The sequence below is a fragment of the Neopelma chrysocephalum genome, unplaced genomic scaffold (genome assembly GCF_003984885.1).
Source record: "Neopelma chrysocephalum unplaced genomic scaffold, ASM398488v2 Primary Assembly neopelma1_25, whole genome shotgun sequence".
Classification (NCBI taxonomy): Eukaryota; Metazoa; Chordata; class Aves; order Passeriformes; family Pipridae; genus Neopelma; species Neopelma chrysocephalum.
The window spans coordinates 24,654,729-24,682,628 of record NW_020897694.1 but is presented as its reverse complement, the minus strand read 5'-3'; the positions used below and the strand labels follow the sequence as shown (position 1 = coordinate 24,682,628).

Below are 27,900 nucleotides of genomic sequence, written 5' to 3'. Positions count from 1 at the left end.
AGCTATCTATTTCAGACATGCTTACTTAAGGAATTTGGGGTTTTTGGAAATGTGCAGTATTGTGGGAAGAGGATGCTGATAGTCTGTAAGTTTAGGAGAGAAGGGTATTTAAAGTTTTGGAGAGAAAAATAATTTTTGGGGTGAGGGGGCAGGTAAATTGTGCAGCTTCTGCCCTTCTGGGGTAGCACATGCAACAGTTTCTGTAGTATGAAGAACCATCCTCAAAAGTTAGGTTTGCAAATGCTGATAGAAACTGTAGTCATAACTGTAAGCATTTTGAGTCCTGACTTTTGTGTCTGGAATGTTTTCTCTTGCATGCTTAATAATGCATAAGCAAGCCACTGATTTCTGTGCTTCCAGTAAGTGGAAACAGTTGTTTCTCCATACCTTTGAAATAGACCTCATGTACCTGTAGACATCCTTATAAATGTAACAACTGCTCTGGATGCAATACCGTAATGGCTACGGGGCATTTTGTGGATATTTCCAAAGCATAGCACATTTGCTTGGAGGTGCATTTCTGTCTCTGCTTTATGATGACGGAACTTGCTTGCTTTAGTGGGTTACTGTGTCTTCCTTCTGTGTACGACATGCTAAGTAAAATGCCCGTTCAGTTATATCCATGTGAACAGGATCTGAAATATATCTCCAGATTTCTGTTTTCTGTTGTACAGTCACTGAGGTAATAGAATTGAAAAACAGCCATGACAAAAATAAGCTAAGTGTTGTGGCTTTGTTACTTGCTTTTAGCTGTAGAAAAGCATTGATGGTCACTGGATAAACATTACAGGAGGGAGATGTGGACCTGTTAGCAAGAAGCAAAGTATTTTCCTAGCCTTAATGACTTCAGGTGTCATGTTCCAGAATTTCTGTGTGCAAACACTAAATAGATTAGTTTTTCAGTAAGTAGAAAATTTTTAAAAAATTATGTTCTGCTACCAGAAATTCACTTGAATGTTTTTTTGGGAAGGAGATGATTATTGTTGCCACCATTTAAATTGCTCTAATTGTATCAGGTGGACAGTTTTCAAGGTTTGCCTTTTTCATATACCATTTCTATTGTTCACTCAAATTTTAGTCAATGTCATTTTGTAGAATTACTGTATATACGTTTTGAAGAGGATTAGGCAAATTAAAAGATGTTTTCATGTTTTATTGATAACATCAGATTAATTTCCACTTTCCTAGTGGCAGCTCACAGCTCTGTCAAAACAGAGGTGCTAGAAACAATATTATACTTAACAATTCCATAGGGCGATTGAAAAAAAATACAGTTTTGGCAATTAATTAGCAGTGTGATTACCAATGGGAACTGGAGCAGTTGGTGGTTAGTGGATACATGGAAGAGATAGTAAACCCAGGGATTACCAAGGACTGCTCAGGTGGGCTAAGTTTTCTTTCATGGCCACATTCCTAAAGAACTTCACTGGAAGAGATACTGCTGTGGAGGAGAACATTGCCACAGTCACTCGTAGTGTGCAGTCTGAAGGCAAGTATTCTGCAGCTCTCATTTATAGTCTGTGCCAGCTTTTGGGGTTAGATAGCACCAGGACATATATGTATCATGCTTGCAGCCTAGAGCTCTCCCTATTGCAAAGCTGAAACTTTCTCAAGAAGTGGTTGGAGGTTGTCAGTCTCCTGCTCATCTCTTCTCCCTGGTTTCCAGAATAGGGATTGGTTCAGAGCTGCACCAAGGGGGGTTCAGGCTGGACACTAGGAAGCATTTCTTTACCAAGACGGTGGTCAAACCCTGGAACAGGCTTCCTAGAGGAGTGGTTGCTGCCCCAAGCCTGTCAGTGTTAAAGAGGCATTTGGACAATGCCCTTAGTAACATGCTGTCACTTTTGGTCAGCCCTGAAGTTGTCAGGCACTTGGACTAGACGATCGGTGGTAGGTCTCTTCTTACATTCTATTCTATCAATTGCAGAAAAAATCCGGGACCAAACCCCATACTCAAAAACTGCAAATTCCTCTATGAGCAACCTAAACAGGTGAATCTTCACTGGAATTCTCAGGGGAGGGAAATGATTGCTGAACTCAAAGATAATGCTGAAATGACCAACAAGTTAAATCTCTTTCAACACCAAGCCCATAAGGCCTTGTCCATATTGTACAAAATGAGAGTAAGCACAGTGCTTTTACAGGAACAAGTTTGGATGTGCTCTTCCACTTGGAGGAGGAGGGAGATGGTGAAGGCATTGCTTGATTCCTCGAGGTGCCAGCATTGACCTGACCTATGCTATGGCCATGGAAAGTAGCCAGCCTGAGTGACCTTGCTGCCTCCTGGCACTGTCACATGGGATGGCCTTTGTGCAATAGCTTCTTATAGAAGTCTGAAACCACTACAAATAAAACTTACTTGGGGTTAACAGGCAAAGGGTGATTCCCATGCTGAATTAAGGTGGGGTTTGCTTGCTATGGGAATAATCCTTTACCCTTGCATACGACTTGCCATTGGTGGGACTCACAGCTTTTCATGGAGGGGCTTAGCACTGTCACTTCTCCTTGCTGTGCTCCTTGCTCTGTAAAATAAAGTGAAGTCACTCAGAAGACAAGTGACAAAGCTGTGAATAGATTTCTAATACCCTGAGCCCAATCCGTTATGCCGTCTAGTTTCCCTTATCTGCCCCTCCTGGACAGCCTGCTAAGGAAAACCCTGTCAGAAGGAAGCATTTAACCTCTTTGAATGACTTTCTTTTTGTCAGTGAAGTATTGGTTATTTGAAAATAACCTGGAATGTGATATTTAGGGATATTAAGAAGTCTTAGTTACAGCATGTATGCAGCATGTGCTAGATCAGTCTTCTATGGCCGATCCCCATGTAGGGGAATCATGGGAAAAAGAAACTAAAAAAAAAAAAAATTGCCATGGACTTCCTTCTGATATATCTGCTCCAATATGGAATAAGTGAAAGGGAACATTCCCACATGCCATTCCCTGTAGAAACAGATGAAAGAGATTTTTCGGAGTCTTGTGCTGCCGTATACCCTTCCTCTCTGTACAAAGCCTAAAAATAGGATGAATTCTGCTGCTGTCTGCCTTAAGTAATGGCCTTTCGTAGTAGTAAAGTACTGCAGGACAAGCTGTTTGCCCAGTATCTGTCTTTGGAGTCATGTCCCAGACCCGAGGAGAGGATTTTTTGTGTATTGTTTGGTGTAGAACAGAAATTCCCTTAAAAAAGAAATTAATACTACGCATCAAAATTCGTAATTCCAAGAGAGCTGTGAGCAGAAAACTAGCACAATGGTTGCTACAGAATTGACTTCCGTATCTCTTATCTCTAAATTATGTCTCCCCTGCACTCCATGGAAACTTTAAACTTAGCTGCTTTCAGTTTAATGAGCTCCTTTGAAAAGGAGAAAAAAAAAAGTCTTTTGTTGCCAGTGCAGTGAATGTGTTTGTACCAGTTAGAAGTAATAATTGAATCAAGATATATGCAGATAAAAAAAGCAATGTGAATACATGTATGGGCATTACATACCTTAGAAAAGGCCAGATTCCCATCCTTGCCTTAGTTTCTTTCTTGGTGAGTAGAGATATTGATTAATAGAGAAAGATACTAATCCACTTACGGCTGGCAGCGTTGTGACTTTAATTATTAAAGAAGTCTTGATATAACTGATTTTTTTCACTCAAGTAGAACTTGGGAAAATAGAGAAATGTAAATGCTTCACTGACAGCAGATTAAAAATCGTTTCATTAGCTTTAATAAAGATCAGTATTGTCAAGGTTTTGAATAAGTATAAATGTAAGGCTACATGAATGCAAATCTATCTCAAATTTTATTTTAGAAAAAGCTGCAATTGGAATCCACATATAATGGTTGAGGGGTGAGAAAGAAATGCTGAAAAAGATCAGTTAGATCAACTATGATCTGTCTGAGATGCATGCATTAGCGAGTTTCAGTCAAGGATAGGAGCAGATTCTGACTGGTGTTACTTGATGAAACTTGCATTGTTGTCTGAACTGTAACCTTTACCTACACATATCGAGCGTAAAAAAAGTATGTGTTTCACGTGTTAAATTGTGGTGATATCTTATCTTCAAAGCCCATTTTATTTTTTCCTAGCTATTTAAGTAATATTTAAGCAAAATTTTATATTTGGGTAAAAGGCTTTTGTAAAAATGTATTCTTCTTCAAAATATATTGTAGTGGTTTTAAGAGGTTCCCTTCATGGTGATTTCAAAAATTGTCCTTTCATCTTTAGATTCCAGCTGTTTTCTTTTAACTGTTTCTGAAATGGTAAAACACTGTACGTTTAAGATGTTTTGATCTTTTCAAGAATTATATTTACTTCCCTTTTTTTTTTTTCTTCTCCAACCCTGTTTCTGTAGGGAGAATCTTAAATCGTTTCTCCAAAGATATTGGTCACCTGGATGATTTGCTTCCCTTGACGTTTTTGGACTTCGTGCAGGTAATTCAGTTGCTAATGTCGAAGACTTTTACACTGCATTTTGAATTTAGATTCCTGTATGCTTTGCTGAATATCAGCTATTTGTCACAGATGTAGCTGAGTTGAATGAAAGTACTTGTTTGTGAAAGAAAGGTGTGGTTGAAATTTAACGTGTCAGTAAAAAGCTAACATGAGTAATAACTGGCAGGTAGGAGTGGCTATACACAGCTTGCTATTATGTCAAGATTTCAGTTCATAGTAGCTACATGCTTGGTAAATTGCTCCTGATTTGCCTCCAAGCATTCTGGCAGGCTTATTGCTGTTATAAGAAATATGTCCATAGTAAAGAAACAATCAACTCACTTAAAAAGATAGCACAGATTAACCTAATTACATGTCTACTTCCACAAAGAATCAAATGCTTACCACACCGTTTTGGATTAAAATAGGTGTGGCTATTTACAAAGAAAAGATTAGTAGTAATAGGATGACTATAATAGCCTTAATAGGAACAAGTGAAATAAGTTGTTGTAGAAAAGAACGATGGACAAAGCGTTGAGATTTTGATGATGATGAAATTATAAAGGATTATATATGATATCAAGATAATGTTTCTGTTGCAGTTGCTATTAATCCTCCTTGTAAAAAATTGCAGAAGGATAAATCTGCAAAAATGATTGTACTGTTTGAAAATAACATATGTCACAGAATACACAGAATCGTGGAAACTAGATAAAAAAAAGACGTAGTGGGTTATCTGGATCCACTTAGTTGATCACGTCTGTCATGCTCTCAAGTCAAAAATGTTTCTTAAGGTGCTGGTGCTAATGGTGCTTCATCTCTTAGAGATAGCTTATTCAGGATCAAAACCTTGTTTTGACTTCTTTAAAAAATAAATGGAAGACATTTCAGGTTGAGCAGTTTAATCATGTTGTCCTTGCTGACCTCTTGAAAATAGGGAAAAAAAATTATTCCAGTATATTATTCCAGTAAAAACACTTCTTAAGATAAAGTCTTTTTTCATAGTTTAATAAAGTTGTTGAAATTTTCAAAGTATTGCACTACCACATGTCATTTTGGGGAAAAAGGGAACGTGTTGTGTTTTACCTATCAATTAAAGCAATTGTGGGTTTTTGTGGGTTAGAGAGTTGCTTATGGTGAATATAAGAATTTTTAATTCTTAGGCATTTAAGGCCTTACCAAATTCTTCCTGAAAGTGCAGTATAAACATCTTTCTATAGAAACTACTAATTTTTTACTGGTTGTACAGATTGCAGATTTTCTTCAGTCTCATTAACTGTTTTATTAGGCAGAATATCTTACTTTATTTCAACTCTCTTGAGACTATACGTATGTGCCTTTCTTTTTGACTGGAAGCTCAAGTTGTCCTGCGATCCTTATCCTCTTCTCTTAGGATAGGGTTTACATCCACAAGGTCACACCCATCTCTTCTGCATAGTGTCCTTGCCCATTGGACTAGGTGGGTTTGTATGTGCATAGGTTCGTCTCCTGTGCGGCAGACTGCACTGTGTGTGTTTATACTATGTTCTACTCATGGCCAGAGCGTCCCCTGGGTCCTGTGATCTGTAGATAAAATGATTAACCGTTTTCCTTAGTTCCGTGCACTTACAATAATGGGAGAATTGTGTTGCAAGACCACTTGCATGGTGTTTTTATAGCAAGAAACTGAGTGGGTGTTTTGCATGCCCTGGCATGTGGTTTAAAGGCATGTGGGGTTGTCTGAGGATGCAAAATTTCCTGGGAAAATGTTACAGAAGTCTGCAAAAGCAGAGAGAGCCAAAATTGGTGTGATCTTGTCCATACTTCCTTTTGGGAGCAGACCCTGAAGCAAACTATCTTGAGAACTGCACTGTCTTATTTTTGACAGAACAAACTGATTTGCTTCAAAAGGAAGCTCAGAAAGTATCTAACCTGTATGCATGTCACATACAAAGGACCGAATCTCCTACTAGCAGATTGGAAAACCTAGTTATTCTATTGGTGTATAGATACTTAGTCAGTGTGTGCTTTCCAGAACGTAACTAATTTGGAATGAAAGAGTGAAGGCTGTTTCTCTAGATGTGGTTGTTTTCTTCTTTCAAGCTCCTACTGTAAACTGCATTTTGTAAACATGTTCCTTCATGTTGATTAATATATGCATTTCTTTTAAATTGGCTATTGAAGAATTTGTCAAATTCTGAAGTTTGTTTTTAAGTGAAAAGTTTTCCTTTTCCAAAAGGTAAAGTAGATTTTACAAGTCCAGTACACTATTAAAAAGATACTATGTTTTAAAGCTTGCTTGTTCTATTTGGCATCAGAAAAGAAAACTTGCGGTCTAACTGTTGATTAATAATGCATTGCTATACATAAGAAAAAAGCACTTCCTTCTTCTCAGGTTTTCTAGAACTTTCTATTCTTGGCTTGTTGGTTAGTGAATGCCTTTTGAAATTCAATAGCAAAGGTGTATTTATTTCTCATGAAGCACAGATTTTTACAAAGGATAACTTATCAATTATGATAGACATCTTTTGTCACTTGTTTTGTTTGCAGGTGTCTTTTACAAGGCTTCTTATAATCCCTTCAGGAAGAAATATTTTCTCCTTTCTGAAAACAGTATTAGCTGAATATGAAAGCTCTGATCCCAGCCATTATTGTTGATTCTTTGAGAGACATTTCCCAACATTCATTGTTTAAATGGTTGTCAGGAGGAATCAAGTGAAACTTAATAAACAATGCAGTAACTGGTTCATCTTACTTTTTGTGTAGAGGCTTTTCTTGAGCGGATTTGCACTGAAGAAGTGGTTGTTTTTCAGAGTTATTGCTAGAATCATTGTGAAACATTCCACCCTTTTACTGTATTGGCAAGTGAGTGTATAATTTCAGCACAAATAAACACAATGTGATTGGACACCCAAAAACTACAGTTATAAGACCATTTAAAAACCAATAAATAAATAATACAATCTTCTAGTTTCAGGAACTTCATAATTACACTGAGTACAGATTTTTAAGCAATGCTAAAAATCGATAATATTCTTTTTAGAGTGCCTAATAAGATTTATACACTGCACTACAGCCATAATGAGCATTATTAGTCTAGACAGCTATACTGGATGAAAATTAATTCCTAGAACTGAAAGACTTGATTTTTTTTCATCTTCCATTGAGTCGAGGAGAGGAAGGAGTCAGTTTTCTTCAAGATGGTGGATAGTCACTGTACATGTATTTGTTAAAGCAAAAATAAAAGGTATGTGGCAAGCACAGAAGCACATCATAGACCTTGCGTATTCTTTTGAAAATCTGGTTAGATTTTACAGAACTGTTGCTTTTCAATACCTCCCGAAGCAGCAACTCTCACTGTGTTTAAAGTTTCCTGCCATCTATTCTTTCTTTGGTTTGAAGTGGACCAAAATATAGCACAACTATCTTGAGACTGGAGGCTGGAGGGGCAGTCTTCACTCGAAGGAGACAGCAATTTTTTTTCTTCTTATGAATTTTAACAGCATGTCAGACATTTCATATTAGTGCAGTTGACTTGTCTCTTTGTGGAAATTACTGTTGTATCCACAAGGTTTATAAATTAAAAATAAGTCTTTTATATGAGAACATATTTATGGCTAAGTTTGACTACACGGCTGTTGAACAGAACTTTGTGGGTAGATGTAAAAAGAAACCAAATGTTCGACTGTCAAGATATCTTTAATTTTATATTTACAGACCAGTTCAAAACTCATTAAAGTAGAAAATAAACTTTACAGTCTGCAGTCTAAGCCTGGGCTCTATCTTCTGTAATGGATTCTGACTGACCATGAGGTTCCGTACCTGCTCTCCTAATAAATAAAATAAAAAGCAATTCTGTGTTCACTATGTCACTTGTCGTATCTACCAAGTATGGCACTAAATATGTTTGTAAAATCAAGTAGTAATTAACGTTTGTAGGTAGATTGAGATAGTAAAAAACTGAATGAACTTGTTTGGTGAAGATGACGTGGGGGGTTTTTGTGATCTTGAATGTTTTTAGTTAGTTAGCCTCTTTAGCCTCAGTTCTGCATCGTGCTTTCTTTTTCTTAACCCAAGTTATGGATTCTGTCAGGTGTTTTCCACCTAAGTTACAGTCTCCTCAGGTAAAGGATGACTTGTGTGAAGGCCATTACAGTGCTTTAAAACTTTCAAAGAAGGTTTAAACATCTACTTCCTTCAGATATATATGCTTTATTTATTTATCTGTTAGTTGAATCAGTGACAGGCCTAACAGGAACCTCAAAGAGCTAACCAAATGCAAATAATTGCAGAAATGCTTTCTTTAGTTGGTACAAACTTGGTCATCCTGTAGCCAAGTCAGAAGGGACTTAAGGAAGTCAGGTGCTATTTAGGATGACAGGGATTTTAGTACTTAATTTTCTTAGGCTCCTCTGAAAATACCAGCTGATTTTCTCAGTGTTACAACCAACTATTGTTCCTCCTTCTGCCTTAAACTCTGTGGGAGTGCAAGATTCTGTTGAGGCGGACTTCACTGGTAGGTGTGGGATTTGTAGTTTAGAATCATAGAATGGTTTGGGTTGGAAGGGACCATCTAGTTGCAACCCCCCCGCCATGGGCAGGGTCACCTTCAACTAGATCAGGTTGTGTAAAGCCTCGTCCAGCCTAACCTTACTTACAAGGATGGGACATCGACAACTTCCCTGGGCAAAAAATATCATGAGTAAAATGCACAGCAGTGTTTAGCTCAATGCAGCACAAATAAAACACAATGCACTAATTGGGGAAAAGGTCAGCCAAGGAATAGAATAAAACAATTTAATGATGGGAGTTAAAATTCCAATATATTTAATGGTGTTTTATGCACATTAGCCCAGATATTCCTAAGTGGCTAGTATTTTGGATACTATATTTTTGAGAGCTCATCCAAGGCTTCTTTTTTAGTATCTGAAACTCAGTTTGACTTGAGATAGATGTGCAGTCTTAACATCTTTAAACTGTGGTCTCAGATGATGCAGGATGGGTACCCAAGCTGATAAACTATGGCTTGAAAATTGTGTCTACAAACTGATTGAATACACAGGACGGTGAAATATATTTCAGACTTTCTTTTGAATCTGTAAATTATTCTGGTGAATTTTAAAGAGATGGTTTTCTCTGTAGTTCCTTGCCCTTTTAATTCTTTGGTGATCTTATTACTTGTTAACATAGTCGATTTTCTGCTTTAGTTTCTAGTGAATTTGAGTAATTAATGTGAGGCCCCTTTGTTTTGATTTCTTGCCCTATGTTAGATTGAGGGGGGTAAAAAAATCATGATCTGTTTTGTTTTTAGAGAACGCTGTGAACATGTGAACTATCTGCATCTGCCCTTGAAAAAGGACAGTGATTTATTGAGGAAAACTGAATTGCAAAACCTTTTCCTCCCCAAAATCAACAGCTTGACTGAGTTTAAATAACTGACTTTTCATATCCTTTCATCACACACAAAGACCTAATCCTGAGACTACTTGAGCCACCAATGTAGGCTGTGGCTGAGACCACCACTGAATGTGCCATTCCCTTCTCACTACACACAAAACACATTGACTGCAGCTTTATGAAGTGAAAATACTGAAGAATAGGAAAATGTGAAGGAGGTGTCCACAGTCATTTCTTTAAAAAAAAAAAAGAAAGGAAAGGGAAAAAAAAAGCTGCTGCATCTGGATATTAGGAACAAAAAGTGCCTCAGACTGGAATAATAGCTTGGGTCACTTGCTTTCGTATGTGCACAAGAGTGGAACTGCCGTTCCTTGTTTCAGTACCACTGACCCCTGCATTTTATTGTGTGAAGATGTCAGGGAAAGTGTGTAGAAGGAATTCCAGGATCTTTTAGTTTAACAATGACATTGTTATTTTGTGGTTTCTGTGAGAGGTGGGATTCCTGAGGGGTTTGTTGTGTTGTTTTTTCCAGATTAGCCTAGTTTTGGATGTATGCATGTGTGAGTTTCAAGAGATATTTTTATTTGTTAAAGAATGGTTCTTTCTGCATGTTTGCATGTGTATTTAAAATATGGTCCTAAATACATTGTGAGAAAATAACCAGTGATGGGATCTATTTAGCCTGGTACACAGAGCAGACCTGTGTCTTGGAGACACCTTTTGACTTATCTTCTGCTGAATCATGGTAGTTTTGCTGTGCTGAGGTTTAAATGAAAAATAAATAAATTAAAGAAAACCACAACAGTTGCCTGTTGACACTTGAGTACTGAAACCTTACAGAACCTTTCCTCTGTTGAACTGATGTTCTAACTGTACTTTCCCAAGTACTGCATACTACAGTGCATCTGTCTAGCGCATAATGAAAGACAAGTTAAAACCTAAAGAAAAATAATAGGGATATATTTTTTTTCATTGGTTACTTTTGAGCTCTAATTTCAGGAAAGGCTAAAATGATCATTACAGTAAAACCCTAAATTTTGCTATGGTCATGCGATATATGTATGTGCTTTCAGTTTTGCTATTTTCTTTGAAATAAACCCCACTGTGTTGTTAAAAACAAACAGGCAAACAAAAAAAAAAGGAGTGGGAGGTAGTGAAGAAAGAGGAGACTTGGGTTGCATTTGTTTCTCCAAGACCAACATGCAGGAACTGTGAGTTTAGCACAGACACTTGTCTAAATAATGCAGTTTTTTATTGACCTTTCATTCCCCTGTCCTTGAATGCCTTGATTGTTAAATCTCAGTAGCCAATTAGTCTTGTTGATAGTGACCAGCAGTGGGAGATAATCTATGCCAAAGCTATTGCTGTTCTTTACTTTGTACCTGTCATCGCATTCCTTTGAATGTGTCTTGCATCATACAGACTGCATATTTACTCAGATTGGTGATATATGTATAGGATAAAATGTGTGAAGTCTGGAGTCACCGCTAATGGGTGAATTCCCATTTATATATGGAGCTTGGTTTCCTAGGGAAGGCTAAAGGGTTGTTCTTACTATAGTGGTTATATATACCCAGCCCAGTTCTTTCCCTCACCCCACTTTTTTTCTTTTCTATTTACATTTGTGTGTAGAATTTTTATAAGAACGGGTATGCATGCCGTTCTCCACACATTAGTGTCAAGGCAACTGAGATCACTACAGTAACAAAACTAATTTGTATAGAAACATAATGTAACTGTTTTAATACTTTGGGGAGTGTATTTACTTAGTGTTAATAAAATTTGAATATATAACCCCTTATCTGACATAGGAAAGAAGATAAAATAATACTGAAAATGTGATTTCATTGCCTTTTTGTCATCTTGCCTCCTTTACCACATTTCTTGTTTTTCTTAACTCCTTTTTTTTTCTTTTACTTTTGGCACTTTTCCATTTATATGGTAAATGTAGATAATACTTTTGTACCGGGCTGTTCTTTCATTTTCTCATTTAAATGTGGCATATGGGTGTTTTGAATTTAGAGCTCTGAAAAATAAAGCTAGTTTTCACTTAGTGGAATTCTGTCTTTTCTTTTTCTAGGGCACATGAGCATTGTGAGATGCAGTCTTTCTCTTACTTTATCTAACATTTTGAGTAGATTGAGGCTTAGTGACAGTTGTTCTTGCAGTATTTTGGTATGTTGGACTAGAACCTGTAAATAAAAAATTACGGTCAGGTTTAAATCATCTCTTCTCCAAATTGGCTTCTCTGTTTTCTTTATCTTTTCTTTATTACTTTCAATACACTTTCAGCTACTAGAAAACAGGATAGTTTCATGGAAGTCCAGTGATATGCCCCTTGTTCAGTGTGGTTTGGCAATTTCCCCCCTTTTGGTTAAGGTAAAAGTTCCAGAAAGAGATTCCGTTTATCTGGGGCTCTTCATATCTTTTGGAAGGTATTTTCTTGTTTGCTTTTCTTACTGTGAAAGAGGGCAAAGAAATATTCTGATGTAAGTGAACTTATGTTCTGCTGTTTTCTCCTTTTCCTTTTGGTCTGTCTTTCTATATATACTACTGCTGTTTTTAGTGCCAAAGTGGGATTTTTTTTATTGTTATTGTTTATAGGTATTTCCCTGACTTTTTAAGCATTATTGTAAGATATCACATCTGTAGCTCAAACTGATGATTAGTTTTAGGACCTGAAAGTCATTAACATTTCTAACACTTCACAGTAGCTGGAAATATTTTAATTCTGCTGTCAGTCATAGAGTGTAACAATCCTGTTCCAAATGATGATAAGTACAAATCTTCTAGATTGCCTTAAACTACTGATATACTATAGATAGGACAATGTCTGCTTACAAACAAATTATGATTTCACTGTTCGGCAAAAGGACTGGAGATTTCACTTTTGATTCAAGAAGGAAGGACAAACTTGGAGGTAATTTGAATTACTGAACCATATAGCTGACGTGTGTGTATGTGTTAAATCATTACGCATACTTATGCCTAAACAAACATGTGGGACAAGGAATTACCTTTAGCAAAATAAGACTCCATTTCACAGAAATATAGTGCCAGGGTTATGTGTACATCTGCACAACATGAGAAGTTTTTTCTTGCTGAAGCCGATACTGTGGCTACTTGGTGAACTCTTCAGCTGATTTGAAAATTCCAGGCAATTTTGTTCATCAAAAGGTAGATACTGCTGTATAGGCAGTTTTATACAACAAAAGATGAGAGTTCAGCTCTGGTAACTGAATCTCATATGTCTTTGGGAAGCTTATACCTCTTTGTGTTATGTCTATGTTACAGGATATTTGTCATTTTTAAAAACCGATTCATTTGGATTGCACTCATGGAATACAAAAATCTGTGTATTTAGAAAGGCTCTTTCAAGGGCTTAATAATATCTATTCCTGCACTGTAGAAGAATAGGATGCTGAGTGATTGCATTTTTTCCACAATTACATCCCTAAATCTTTTTCTTTCTGTTTTTCTTAATGGGTTTTGAAATCAGTCTAATGTTTAAATAAGCAGAGCTCTCTTACTATGAAAGTCACTTGTATGCTAAAATAATGGGTTGAGATTCTTCCCTTCTAAAACTACTGGCTTTGGTATGTAATTCAGTTGTCTACCCTTCTGTCAAACACAACATAATACCTAGAAAAATAATTTTTCATTTTTCTCACTGATAGAAAGTCTGGATTTTGGTATCAGACGTGGTATCAATTACTTACAATAGTAAGTGTTCCTTTGTTGGTGGTTTGTGATAAATAAACTTCTAAAAAGTCTTCCTGATTGATTGCTGCATATTTGTAACAAATTAAGAATGAGCACACGCTTACCATAGTAAATAAAGTTTAATCTCTGCTGAGGAAGTTTCTTTTTACTCACTAGGTTCTGTACATGCAGAGAACGACTGAACTGGGTGAAGCCTGGTGGTGATGATGAGAGGCTCATTAAAATATGGTTGCTGAAAGCATCAGACAACTGTTAAGTTTCCTGGAGCTGAGTGATTACTCGACATAATGTAATACTGAAAAATTAGGAATCAAGAGTTTATTTTGAATGGGAAAGCAGTATTTTATAGTCCTATCAGAGTGGCAAAGCTCTGGGGAAATTAGGAAAAATAAAACGGGGATAGGTTAAAAAGCATTTTTTGCATGTCTGCTATGAAAGAGTGTGACCAGAAAGAAGGAGAAGGTAGTTTTAATTCTTAGGATAACTGATGCTGTAGTCCTTGATATTTTTCATGGTTTGCATTTAGCTGGGGCAGAGGGGCTGCTGTGGTGTCTACAGAAATATGAATAGTACTTCATTTCACCTAAAAATAAATACATGAATAGTGTATTCTTAAATAGCAGGAACAAAAAGTAAGATGCTTAAAAGCTTGTACTTGCTGTAAGGCTGAACAGCTGTGGTATGGAAGAATTGATACTCTCTTTAACAGAAAAGTCCACAGTTCAAATGTAGCGCAAAACTTTTAAAATTGTTGAAAGACCCAGAATTGACTTCTGGTGAAACAATTAGACTTGACTGAGCAGAAAAGGTCATGGAGTTGAAAATGAGTTATTCTTGGGGAGAGTGCTGTGACATTATGGCCATGAGGGAAAGAGACCTGAGGCAGGAAAGTTCATAGAGCTCAAAGACAGAGTTTGCAAAACAGCGACATATGTGGCAGCAGCATCTCTGGTAAGCAAAATTTTGCTAGAAGTTGATAAGAATTGCAAAAAAGTGTGCACAGCATGGGTGAAAAGATGATGTCATCATTGGCTCAGATGAATTCCTCATGGGAACAGTGGACAGTATTTTAGCAAATAAATTAATGGGCTAGACCTTAAGAACATGAAATAATGCCATGCAAGGTCACAGCACTGGTCTGTCTAGACCAGTGGTCTTTCTCCAGCAGTGGCGGTAGGAGAGTATGAGAACCTGACTACAGGTGATACAATGAGATACTTGCTGATGGTTTTAATATTGTCCTATGTATATATTGTCCATAATTATCACTGAAATAAAATCTGCTTTTAGAAAGGTTGTAAGTGAGATAAAACCAACGACAAATATCGGTGAATCAGCCTCTGCTGGTAAAGTGATAAACACAGGAGCAAATAACAAAGTAGGAAATAGACCATTTTTAGCAGTGCTAAGGAAAAAAATACCCATTGTTGAATCAAATGTTTTGATTTCATAAGGCTCTGTGCTCAGTGGGACTGTCTTGGGCTTATATAGCTGGGGAACCATTATGGAAATGACTTCTAAGAGATAGAAGGGGAGAAAAAATTGTCAAGCCATTCTTTTTTTTCTTTAAAAAGACAGCAAGGCCTGATACAGGAGATAAAAGAATGCATTGCTGTGGGAATCTTGAAGCAAGTGGAACAGCCAGCAAAGCGACCACACTTGGCAATGGTGGTGGATATTGGAGTCACAACCCCCCTAAATTAATATGATGGAAAAGGGGTGCTTTCTGTTACCTGAGGAGTAACTCTGGGAGTGCCAGACATTTTTCTGCATTGTTTCAGGCAGGTTCAGGCAAGAGCTGTCAAGAAAGCAAAGCATGTGTGTGTGCGTGTTCTGCACTTGCTGATTAATGCTGTTTCCTCAAGCTGCCATGTAAAATTGTGCTTGGCATCTGAGGTGTTCCACAGGAACATATTTGTCATGGCAGTAGTTTATGGGAATAGTTTTTGTGTGTGTACCTTTTTTTCCCTGAGAAAAGAACGGTGTAAGAGTATAGCCAGGGACTACTTACGGGAGAAGTGCACTGCTGAACAGTAAAACATATTAATTGTTTACATTATTTGTATAGGGAGATCACAGTAAAGTTATAAGTAACTCCCCGTAACTTGAGGAAGAAGACCTCTCACTTGTCTGTAGATCCTCTTTGCAAAGTTGTACCTTGCTGCCCAAGTCACTGAGAACACTTCGGTGCAGAAAGGCTGAGGGGGCACAAGGTGCAATAAAAAAGAGCACTTGAGAAAATCAAAGGTCCTACTCAAGTTTTTACTGCTTATAAATAGAAGAATACATTGTCCACAGCCATTTACAAGAATGGGTGTTGGCACTGTCATTCTGTGTGTGACTGTATTGGTTTCCATATACAGTGGATATGAACAGGAGCTGCATGTAGAGATGCACAAGTAGAGGCTTTGGCTCTGATAAAAGCTTGTTTTTTCATGGAAAACCTGTATTAGCTGGAAGTAACTTATTACTGTGGCTGAGGGCCCCTGGCAACTGACTTCTTACATGAGTGAAGATAATTTATTATTTAAAGGAAAATAACCTCTCTATGTTGTAGGAATGTAAGATGGAGTCTTAAAGGATGAGTATTTTGAGTGTCTGTCAGAATCACCAAGTCCAGAGCTTGATTACATGTTTGTTTCTAAAGCATCAATATCCGGAAGTCCCAGACAACACATGAACTGTGATTTTTGAAAACCGCTATTGGGATCAAGTTCTGCATAAGGCAGTTAAGCCTCTTGGCCCAGCGTGCCCAGAGAGCCTATTACTATCCCTTGTTGTAGGGTAAGAGATTACTGATAATAGGATGCTGTTTAAATACAACAGAATGGTGGCAGTGCCAATGTATTAAAGAAAACACCCTTTTTATTATAAGGTCACTTGTTAAAGAACAATTGCACACAGTTCGCCATGACCTCAAACAAATATTAAGGCTTCTCACTTAATGACAAAATGCATGCCAAGTCAAATGAATGAGCATGTTGGTGGCACAGAAAACATCTGCCCCGAGGAGCTAAGTACATGCTTGTTTGCTTGGAAAAACCATGATCCAGAAGGACTATCTTATAGAGATGAGAACAAATGAAGGTGCTAGCATTAAGGTTGTGATTGGAAATTTTGAATACATTTCTGTGGTGCGCCTGACAGATGTGTTCAGCCCATTTGCAGTGACATAGTGGTTTAGTTAGATAACCTCTTATCAACTAATTGCAAATAACAGGATTCATCGGAGAAGAGAGCATCTTGCAGAAGTCGAGGTTGCTGTTTTTGAGGCTTTTAGAGCTGGCAGTATTTAGTTCTTTTTTCTTTCACACAGTTTATCTGAAATTACAATTTTAATTTCTTCTCCAACTATACCTTTTCTTTATCTTTTCAGTGAATTGGTTGTCTTGTCTTTAAATTCCAAACTTTCAAGTGGATGCACATTTTCCTAAAGCTGAATTAACACTGATTGAGTGCTGTCATTCCTGTCAAAGACTGCTGTCCCTGGTTGCTTCAGAAAAGGACAATGTCTGAGATGTCTTTTAAATATTGTTTGTACCTCACTTTCCCTTCTGTACTCATGTCTTCATTACATTTTCACTGAAGACAAATGTGTTCCTGACAGTTTGATGCAAACAATAGTATAAACAGCCATATGTATTTTTTTAACTAGTTTCAAAAGAAAACCCATAATTTTTTTTTAGAAAGTAATTTGAAGACACGACTACTCACCTCAACTTGGCTGCCTTAAGTGAGTAAAATGAAGCGGAGTTGTTTATGTACTAGGATTACAGTACAAAGATAAAGGGTTTCTCTTTGGATATTTCCTCTGTTCTTTTGTAATAAAGGAGAAAAACTGCAGAAAATCTACAATGTGGTTCACTATGCTCCTCTGGGTGGAGTTGGCCTGAGTGAAATGTTTATCGTTCTGATCTTCTCATTGCAATGTCATCTCTCCAGGGAAGCTCATCCGCTGATGTGCCAGTGTAACCAGCCGCCTGTGTAGTTGTGCTTTAATAGAGCTGCAGGACAGTTGGTCCAAACAGTCTGGTTTGAAAAAGTGTGTTAAAGGAAAAAGCATTCAAGGATAAAAGTGTCAGAACTGGATTAGGGATTGATTGTGCATGCAGTTATTTAGCAGGCTCAATGAGAAAAGAATTTTAATCAGGAGTAAGGGAGAAGGAGTAAGGGTGATGCCAAGCAAGTATGAACAGAGTGGGGTTTTGCAGTTTCTTGACCTGGCTTTACTTCAGACAACATAGCCTGACTGAGAGTGGCCTAAGTTAATGCAGTGAAGATTCAAACTTGACATCCAGGACATGCACCATTGCTATTATTACATTAATATGGCTTTGTGGCAGTTCCATGGGCTAATATAATCCTCGGGAGTGCATATTAGGGTCCACAAAGTAGCAGGTGGGAATGGGGTTTGGGTAGCTGTATTTGACTTCTGCTTAAATATTGGTAAAACCGGTCCTGGAACACTGCAGTTCTTGGGTGGGATTTGACTGCAGATTTGGCCATCAAAATTTAGATATCTGCTTGATGGGCTTTAGATGTTTACTTTGCTGTAGTCAGAGGCCATCTAGCAAATACAGTTAGGGGACTGTAGAGAAATATTCTACCATATGGTCCCTAGGTACACACTTACAGGTTAGATGAAGTCACCATCCCTGGAGGTATTTAAAAGATGTGCAGATGTGGTGCTTAAGGACATGATTTAGTGGTGGTTTTGGCAGTGCTCTGTTAACGGTTGGACTCAATGATATAAAGAGGTCTTTTCCAATCTAAACAATTTTATTACTCTATTCATCACTTTTTAAACTTGTAAGCTAGGACAGGAGTCTCACTATGTAGGTCACATGTAGACTCCCACATTCAGGTTTCCAAGTCTCAAATCCCATCCCCTGGGCTCCATTCATTCATTCAAGATCCTACCAGGTCAGCAGCTGCAAGTCCAGAATAGTGTGGTTCCTATGGTAGTAGGTCCTATACCATTGCTGTCAAACCCATGTGGATGACTTGGCATTGAAAGCCAGAGAGACACACACGACTGCTTGGTACCCCTTGTTTTTCTATTATGGAAGAAAATGGAAGACCTCAAATATCTGACACTTTTGAACTTATTAGAAGGCAGAGAGGTATTTTATAGGTACTTTCAAGAGAAGATAAAGGACTCTTAAGTTCTCACTAGAGCAACGTGCCAGCAGATCTAAGGGGTTCAAAATGGGGTTCTACATGAAGATGTGGAGCCTTTTTATAGAAGTACTTAAACCAAACATGAAATATTGTTCTCAGCATATAACTGATCTATGGGGTGGAAAGATAGACATTTTTATGAGACGTCTTGAACTTTAAATTTTGCTTTGCATTTTTGTTCTGTCAACTTTACTAAATTACTTTGCATAGCTTACAATTTGTCATAAGATTTCTAACCTTATATAAATGGTATAATTTCTGTAACAAAGGGTAAGGCTTATAGCTTGTGATAGATGTATGGCATTTGGCTTGTAATGGCCATGTTTTTTTCAGATTTTTAGGGTTTTTTTTTCTTATGGTTTCTTTATCTGGCATTAAATGCTTTTCTGTTCTGTGATTGTGGTACAGAAATACCCGTTATTCCTAGATCAAGACCTGTTTGAGATAAAAATTCCAGGATATCAGTCTCAGCACCTATAAGAATTATGAATATGTAGGTTGTCAGATGATAAAAGGTAAGAATGTTTCACAAGTGAATGTCCTATCAGAGCATTAATTTCCCCAGAAGACTGTAGGAGGGTATGCTTGTTCCAGTAAAAGAGGAGATTTTTAAGGAAAAATAAGCCACAGTAAATGGAGTGACTGACCAAAGCATGAGGAAAATCTCTCAGGCCTCTTGCAAGAGCATGACTCAACAGAAACAGCACGTGCTGTTCTGCATTCTAGGGATAGACTATGTGCAGATTGTGTGTGGGAGATTCATCTTTCTGCAGGGAAATGGAAATAATTTTGAAGGTGGGCATTGGACAATATATCTCCATTTGGAAGCCATGGTCTTTTCCTGGAACGTTCCAGATCTTTTTAGTCTCAGTAGCTTGTGCACCTTTTGTCTTTTGTGTAAGGTGGTCTTATTTCAAATACTGTGCAGATAGCTGTAAAATGTAATTCATCAGCTCCTGTTTTTTGGTTTTGTTTGGGTTTTTTTGTTTGTTTTGGTTTGGTTTTTTTAAATTTAATTTGACTGTTATTTTCTGCACAGTCATTACATTTTGAATGCTAAAATTAAAAAAACAATAAGAAGTCCTAACAGTAAAAGATACTGGTTGTGTAGGCCTTATTTCTTCAATGTAGGAAAATCTGGCCTGGTTAGCCTTCTGATGCAATTGGAAGCTGATTCTGCTAGGCGAAGTCTAGATGCTCAGTCCTGAGCATTTCTTGCTGCGCAAACTGAATACCTACCTCACTGCTTGTCTCCAGAAGGAGAGATGTCAGACTACTCATTAATATTGTCAGCCTGGTGATGATCTTGGGTCCTCCAGCTTGCATGCAGTGAATCTACTAGAGGTTGGGGCAGGCTCCAGCCACAGAGGTTGGTTGTCTCTTGTGAAACTCAGGAGCTAGAACCTTTGCCTTACCTCACGCAGTAACTACATGATTACAGTCTACAAATAGTTGTGTCTGGCTTTCGGACTACTTCATTAAGAGTTAATTTATATGCAATTTTGGTTTTCAAAAAAACCCAACACACATGACTGATCCACCCTATCATAAATTTTTATAATGATAAGGTGGTGCAGGCTCATCTAAAATTCCTTCCAAAGGCGGTGTCAGATTTTTACTTTAGTCATCCTAACCATCTTTTCCTTCCCTGTATTTTTGCCATAGCAAGGCTTTGTTTACATGAGCTGGATCTTAATAGTTTTACTCCCACTCCCACCCCCACCGGCACTTTGCAACATATTGTAGATTATCATCACTAAAACTTCAGTTTAGCTTTTTTATTTTTTTTATTAAGAACCATGTATTTTCCTTAGAATTCTTTTCCTTGAAGCAGCTTTCCTCAACATTTCATTTCAGATTTGTGCCTGATGGTATGAGGAGACTATGTACTTCAGAAGCAGCTTTTTTGTGACTGTGTAGGAAGTGACTGAGTGAGAAGGGGAAGGCAGCAGGTGTATAATGCAGATTCGGGAGTGAGTTTGTCAGAAGGAAGGAATGGACTTCAACCTCTGCTGAAAAGGATGGAGGTGAGGGAGCCTTTAGAAATTAGCCAGCATGTGGATGGCTGACAGTCTTGGCAGAGATAATGAGTAGTACAGAGGAACATGGGGATCTAGACAGGAGCAAATTTGTAGGAGGTCTGGAATCTTCACTTCCTTTCTCCTCACCCCACAGTGAAAAGGAAATATGTTTACAGGGTTCTATAGAATGCCAGAGAAGTGGAAGGTAGAGAAGGGCTGATGGCAGTGCTGGTGAGGAGTCCGGGTGCTTTGTTTCGCTTTGTGCTGGCATAGCCATGTGCATAATTGATCTAGGTGAAATACCATGCACTCTCATTGCCACCTTACCTCCTCCTGATGAAATCTAGGTAAAATGTTTGCAATCTACTGTATGTATCTAGAAGGTCAAACAACATAATGCTGTCAACACCTTAACCCACAGATGAGCAGTGTAGTGGTAATGCATCTTCCTTCAGAGCTCCTACCCTATAGCTATTTTCCTTAATTGAGTTATGAGACCCTAAAATATGCTTTCAAGATCTATAAGATTGCAAGGCTGTTACACTCCTAAATCTTCTGTCATAAGCTAAGACCTTGTCTAGAGCTGAACTTAGATTGTGCTGACTCATGCAGTCATAATATATAAGGTGTGTGGGTTTGCTGTTTGGTCAAGTGAAATCAGGATAAATCAGAGAAGCCTGAAGAGAAAAAAAACAAATTTAGGGGTAAAGGTTGTGCTCTGTTTTGACTTCAGAGCATGTGTGGGGGGGCTACCAGAAGTGCAACAGGAAATGCAATGTTTCGTAACCATTTCCATTCAAAGTGTTTCAAAACCCACTTGACTTTCTGGTATCTGATCTCAGCTGATGTGTTTCTGTGTTGCTTAACTTTTCCAACTCAATGCACAGATAAAGGGATGGAAGCATTTTTGCTGCAAGACATGCATTTTCAGCACCCAGTAGTCACCAATGGGATCTAAAAATCAGGCAGCCACAAAATTCAACTGGAATCCACGTGCACATTGTATGTGATGATGAAGAGGTGGCTCCCCTAAAGTCCATGAAATGGAAAATTTCTTAGAAAAAATTTCTAATTAATTTTTTAATGAGAGTAATACAGGAATTTAGTCCTGAGCTAGGATTTCAGTTGTCTTGTTTTTGTACTGAGTGGGTTTATTCTTGTATGGGTTTTTTACCCTCTTTTTAAGGAGCAAATGAGCACACCTTGATTACAGTATACAAGGATTCTGCCATACATACATGCACAGCTAGTGTTCTGAAATAAATTTGTGTGCAGATGATGGTTTTGATTGTGTATTCAAACTGAAAGTTTGATGAAGGATATGAAAGGGTCTGCAGGAAATGCAGGATTGAATTCAGAAAATCGGGCCAAGATCCACTGTCGTAAGCAACAAAGCTTCTTTTCACATTATATCTAGTTTTCTAAGAGTTAAGTCAGGTTTACCCCAGCTATTCACATTATACTCTTTAGTAAACCTGGTAAAACTAGCCTTTAATGACACTTTTTGCAGTCTGTAACATTTTCTTCTTATTTGTAGTGTTTCCCAGTGTAATCCTTTGAGAAGAGACAGCTCGCTTGCTCTGATACTGGGTTTTCTTTCTAAATGGGACTAAGTTGTTTTCAGGAAAACATTGCAGGCCTATGTTGAAAGTCTCTCTTCCAGCTGTCAAGTCTTTCAGCTGAAGTTGAAAGTCAGTCTTTCACCAGTTTCTTTTTACCAGGAGTGAAAAAACATATCCTTGATTCATCAGATAATTTGGGTTCAATTAAGATTAGTTGTCTGTTACATTAATCATCTATTACACTGTTACAGCAGTTTGTAAAATAGTTTACAAAGAAAGGCAGTAATGTTCAGTCAACCAGTTTTGAAAAGACATTTCTTAAAGAAAAAATAATGCATAAGAAAACCATAAACTGCACAGTCAATTTAGGTATTACTGTAAATTTTCCAAGTTGCTTAAAAGTAGATGTTGCTCATATGTTATACAGTGTATCCACTCTTGAATTTGGTAATTATGTTTAAATATTTAAGTGTTTGAATAGTGTGTTAAATGGTTTTATACTTGTTCTAAATTAAATTCTTCTGGCAAAGAGTTTTTTATTTTGTTTCTGTTGTGCTCCAGACTCTCCTACAGATTTTTGGTGTGGTGGCTGTGGCTGTGGCAGTGATTCCTTGGATACTCATCCCCTTAATTCCACTATTTATTCTTTTCATTTTTCTTCGACGATATTTCTTAGACACTTCAAGAGATATTAAACGTCTAGAATCCACAAGTATGTAGTTTGGCGGGACTTAATGTTAGTTTGAACCCTGCTTATTATTATGTGAAATGCTAGTATTTTATAGACAGTCCATCAAAGTTTTTTTCTTTTGCTATGCAAATAACTTCCTTATTGCCTTGGTTCTCAACTAGTGAATCACATGCTTAACTCGTTTTGCATAATGATAAACCTTGTGTACATCAGTTTACCTATCTGTAAATAAAGAACATGCTAAGCTGCTGGTCTTTGGGACCTTGCATGAACATACTAATGGTGTTTCTGACCTTATCTGACTCTTGCGCCTGACTTTAGCTTGACTATGATATGAAATACTAAACATTATGAATAACAAACATGGGTGTCTGATGTCATTAATAAAGCTTAAGGAATTTCTTCAGTGACAGCAATTGTTAAAAATGTAAGGCATTTTTGTATAAATTAATCTGCCTGGCTGTCTGACTGATTCTAATTGAGTAACAGGATATTAGTTAAAGATACTGCATATTTATTCTAAAAGGATGCAGTAGAGTAACTTGTATGGTTAAATATAAAGTAGTAGGATTAAAGATTAGTGTGGTACAAAAAGAATTAAATGTTGTCCTTCAGCTATTGTTAAGGTACTCTTATTTCCCTTTGTAGCTCGAAGTCCAGTGTTCTCCCACTTGTCGTCATCCCTCCAGGGTCTGTGGACTATTCGGGCTTTGAAAGCAGAGGAAAGATTTCAAAAATTATTTGATGCGCACCAAGACCTCCACTCAGGTTTGTGATGAATTGACGTGAAAAATCAAATACTTTGCACTGTAGGAGGGAAATATCTTATGCCCTCAGCGACATGTGTATAATGTGCATTAAAATCAGTAGGAGCTGTGCATTTGTCTCTTTAGGGTATTATTTCTCTATTAGAACAAAAACGTTGTTATCTGTCTAGATTTAGGGAGTTTACTTTGGGCTGTAATGTAATTTGAGATATGCACACGTATGTCTTAACAATGTATAAGATAAACATTTGAAAGTATGCCTGCTAAGAATACTTAAAGAATAATTTTTCGCATTTTCCTGGATTCCATCTTTAAAAAGGGGGGGGTGAAACAAGCTATATTATGAAGCATTTAATATTTAGTAGTGCTAGGAGTGGGCACAGATTATTATTATAAATCATCTTGGAAGAGTTTTATGGATCTCACTTATTTTTTTACTTTGAGCAGCTTTCAGGGCTTAAATCTAATATATGGTATTAACATGACCAGAAGGTGTAAAATATTAGTATTCTGCAAGCATAAGTAATGTAATTCAGGCTTGCACTGTGATTCTTTACCTTCTGTCAACTAAATGTTCTCTATTACAGTGTTTTTTAAGATGCAGCAGAGTGCAAGAGTGCAATTTTGTGTTTGGTAGGTAAGATTGTGAATTTCCTCTGTCATAACATATATACAAATATATTCTCTGGCTTTTTTGTAAATTATAGATGTAAAAGGTAAGACCAGTTGATCTTTTCTGTGATAAAGTAGTTTATCACAGGTTGTAGAATTGTGCACACTGACCTCTTTGTTGAGCCCAGTTACCTGTGATGGGTGTATCTTCCAGGGAGGCACCTCTGGCTTGGAATTTCCCATTTCTTAATATTTTCGAGTTGCCAGTTATCTGACCAGATCAATGTAACAGTAGCTGATAGTGAGGGAAGACAAAGTTGTTTTTGAGCTTTGTATTAGAAGACATCTTTAGTCAATAAACTGCACATACAAACCTCAGTATACAAAGAGGACCATGACCTTTAGAGGAAATACTTTTCATGTATTTTAAGGTGAGATCTAAGGAACACAAACACACTATTTTCCAGTCAATTTTATGCGTCTCCCTATCAAAACTGTCAGTAACACCCCTCCCGGCCAGATCAGGAACCTGCTTTTGAGATCAAGCTTCAACGCTTATTATCACACTCTTTTGCATACCTACATGCTTCGTCTTGGTGTCTTTCCCACCAGAGTATTTGGAGTACACCAACTTGCTTAGTGTGTGTGTAGTTTTTGGTCCTCACAGGGAATATGAACCGGCAACGTGCCTGGGCAACAAAGAAAGCCAGCAACATCTGGGCTGTATTAACAGGAGCATAGCCAGGGAAGGAGGAAAATCATCCCTCTCAGCACTTGTTAGCCCTCAGTGGAGGTGCCAATAGGATAATGTACTAACGGAAAAGATCTCTCTGTGGAGAGAGGCTGAGGAAACTGGACTTGTTCAACTTGCCAAAGAGGCAGCTTACAGATGATTTAATAGCTGCCTTCCAGTACCTGCAAGGATGTTGACAAAAAGATAGGCTCCTCACCATCGTACATAGTGGTAAGAGCAACAAATGGGTATAAGTTGTAACAGGAGAGGTTTAACCTGAACACAAGAAAAACTTTTTCACCATGAGCAGTCAGGCATAGCAACAGGTTTCCCAGAGATGTTGTGCAGGCTTCATCCATGTCAATTTTCAAGACTTAAGCTGCATAAAGCATGTATCAGCATGGTCTGGCTTCAGAGCTGACTGTGCTTGAGCAGAGGTTGAACTAGAGATTTCCTGAAGTTGCTTTCACCCCCTGGATGCTTCTTCGATACTAAATGTGAGCAAGCAGTAGCTGATGTAAGAGGATACCTTTCATGCTAGCTCACAAAGTTGGAGTCACCTAAAGAGTTTTAAATTCTTTTCTGAATTGCAGAAGGCTCTCCCAACCAGCAAGGGTTTTGTTTAGCACTTGTGGCTGGAGTAGTGTCCTCCTTTATTTAGGCCTGAGCCTAGGACACAGGACACTTGCTTTGAACCACTTTCATGCATGCCTATGAATTCAGTATTAAATAAATTTTAGGTAACAAACATCAAAAGGGCATGCTGAGATTTGATCAAACCTGGGTTTCCTTCCTGCCAGTGTCCATCTCTATAAGCAGGCTCATGAGTGTTCAGAAGTTACACCATGATGAGTCTTTGTTAGTCCCCATGATTGTCATATTCCTTCCTTTATGCACGGTGACCCCACTTACATAGGGATGTTGCAAAATGACCCATCTCAAGCTGGCAGTTTAGGACGCCTTCCCAGACAACAGGGTCAATGGAGCAAAACCTCGGAGATGAAAAATCTACAACCCAAGCGTCGTCCCATTTCCTGGTCTTACAACTACACTATTGTGCCAAAAATGACCTTTAATGTCACCAGGAAGCTTCTGTGGATTGTTTCCAGGACCACTTGGCTTCTGGGTTTCAGAGAGGTAACTAAATTATGGCGAATTCAATTTGTGACTTTGTGTAGCACTCCCTCCTGCTTGTGTCATTCTGTGTGCCCAGGTGTATGACCATGTCAAATGCAACCAGCTGCTAAATGTGTGGTCAGCCATATTGCAGTTAGGGTTGATGAAAATGGGACTGAGAGGTTACCAGCTCTGTACCTTAGCTGGGTGCCTCTTGTCATCCTCACTCTTACCCTCTGCTGCTCTCCAGAAGTTACATGGAGGTTTCTGTTGGCTGAATTGATTTGATCACTCCATAATCTGGCTATCCAAGATGATCAGGCTTAAAAGCTGGACTTGCCTACTCTTTATTTTATAAAAGGGAGATGTTTTAAATTTGAATCTTTCCCAGAACTAGGCTAAGGAACATTGCAACAGTTGAAACTGAGTTGATCTTTAGCATGGAATAATGACAAGCAATACAGAAAGGATTGGAATGGTAACCTTCTACTGTGACTTGGTAGCAGCTGGAACAATTCATCTGACTGCAGCCTAAGCAATAAATAATGTCATACTTTGTTATGGCTACTTGACTTTGGTTTTGGCCCTGAATACAAACACTGTCTTCTGGATCGCAATGTCTTTTCCTCTGTCTCCTGTATCTTGTACTGTAGCATATCTATCTGGGGTGGAATTTGGCACCAAATTGTGATCACCTGGATGTGAGTGCCCAGTGGAGATGTCCACCTGTGAGCTTCCCCAAAAGTAAATATGTACATCTAGTCATTTGAATAGCTCTGTAGCTAAACTGGCTGTACTGAGTAGCTCTTACAGGAGCTTAATCAGCTGGAGCTGCCCTCTAAAGACTTAGCTCTGACAGTTGTGTTGTGATACGTTCTAGCTAAAAGCCTGTAGACTCTAGTCCACCTATGGTAAATGTAGTTGTACTTAGGCGCCCTAAGACTCTTGAGTCCACTAGAGTTCAGAAGAAGCTTCAGTTTTAAAATAAATGGACCATGCTTGACCATGACTTGACACCTTGACTGTTTTTGTTCCTATTACTGTATGTTATACTAGCTGTGGTTGCCACTGTGGTTGCTATTCGTGTGAAAACAAAGTTAGACCATTTCAGGAAAATTGGTCAATATCCTGATCATCATCAGTCCATACAGACGTGCACTTGAAGATGGCAATGTTTTTTAATCAACTTGTAATATTATAATGAATTAATTTAGTAATAATTATACAGCCTACTTTTCTAACAATCCACTGTCTTATGTCTTTGTAAAATACACTTTAGAGGCCTGGTTTCTGTTTTTGACGACCTCAAGGTGGTTTGCTGTGCGTCTGGATGCCATCTGTGCCATTTTTGTTATAGTGGTTGCTTTTGGTTCCCTGCTTCTCGCCAATAGTAAGTACAGATGTTAGAAAAAGTTCACCCAATAATTACCATGTATAGTATTGTCTAATTCTTTTTCACAGATTTATGTTTCTAATTGTTTAAAGGCTGTAATTAAGTTAAATGTTTTTTTCTAGATCATGGTCTCTTCCTCAGTCTAGGGCATTGGGGCTGTATCTGCTTTCCTGCAAATACATCTTCCGAACTGAGGCATGCATGTCATCATCCCCAAATGTGCAAACAAACCTGAAGATCTCTAGTCTTCACTTCTGAGATTCTGGCTTTCAGAGCGATAACAACAAATAAATCTTTTTCATTTTCCCCA

General features: G+C 37.9%; 1 protein-coding gene across 8 annotated transcripts in view; it reads left to right on the top strand.

Moving 5' to 3' along the window:
- Nucleotides 1-27,900, top strand: part of ABCC4 (ATP binding cassette subfamily C member 4) — a 148,077-nt gene that overhangs the window by 81,139 nt on the left and 39,038 nt on the right. For 7 of the 8 annotated variants that reach the window (XM_027674632.1, XM_027674633.1, XM_027674635.1 and 4 more), the window contains 4 exons: nucleotides 4,336-4,415; nucleotides 22,840-22,990; nucleotides 23,618-23,737; nucleotides 27,477-27,587. In XM_027674632.1, the coding sequence (XP_027530433.1) occupies nucleotides 4,336-4,415; nucleotides 22,840-22,990; nucleotides 23,618-23,737; nucleotides 27,477-27,587 (462 nt within the window). Of the gene's footprint in view, nucleotides 1-4,335; nucleotides 4,416-20,552; nucleotides 20,706-22,839; nucleotides 22,991-23,617; nucleotides 23,738-27,476; nucleotides 27,588-27,900 lie in introns of those variants that run through there. The other variant, XM_027674640.1, reaches the window with a different exon arrangement.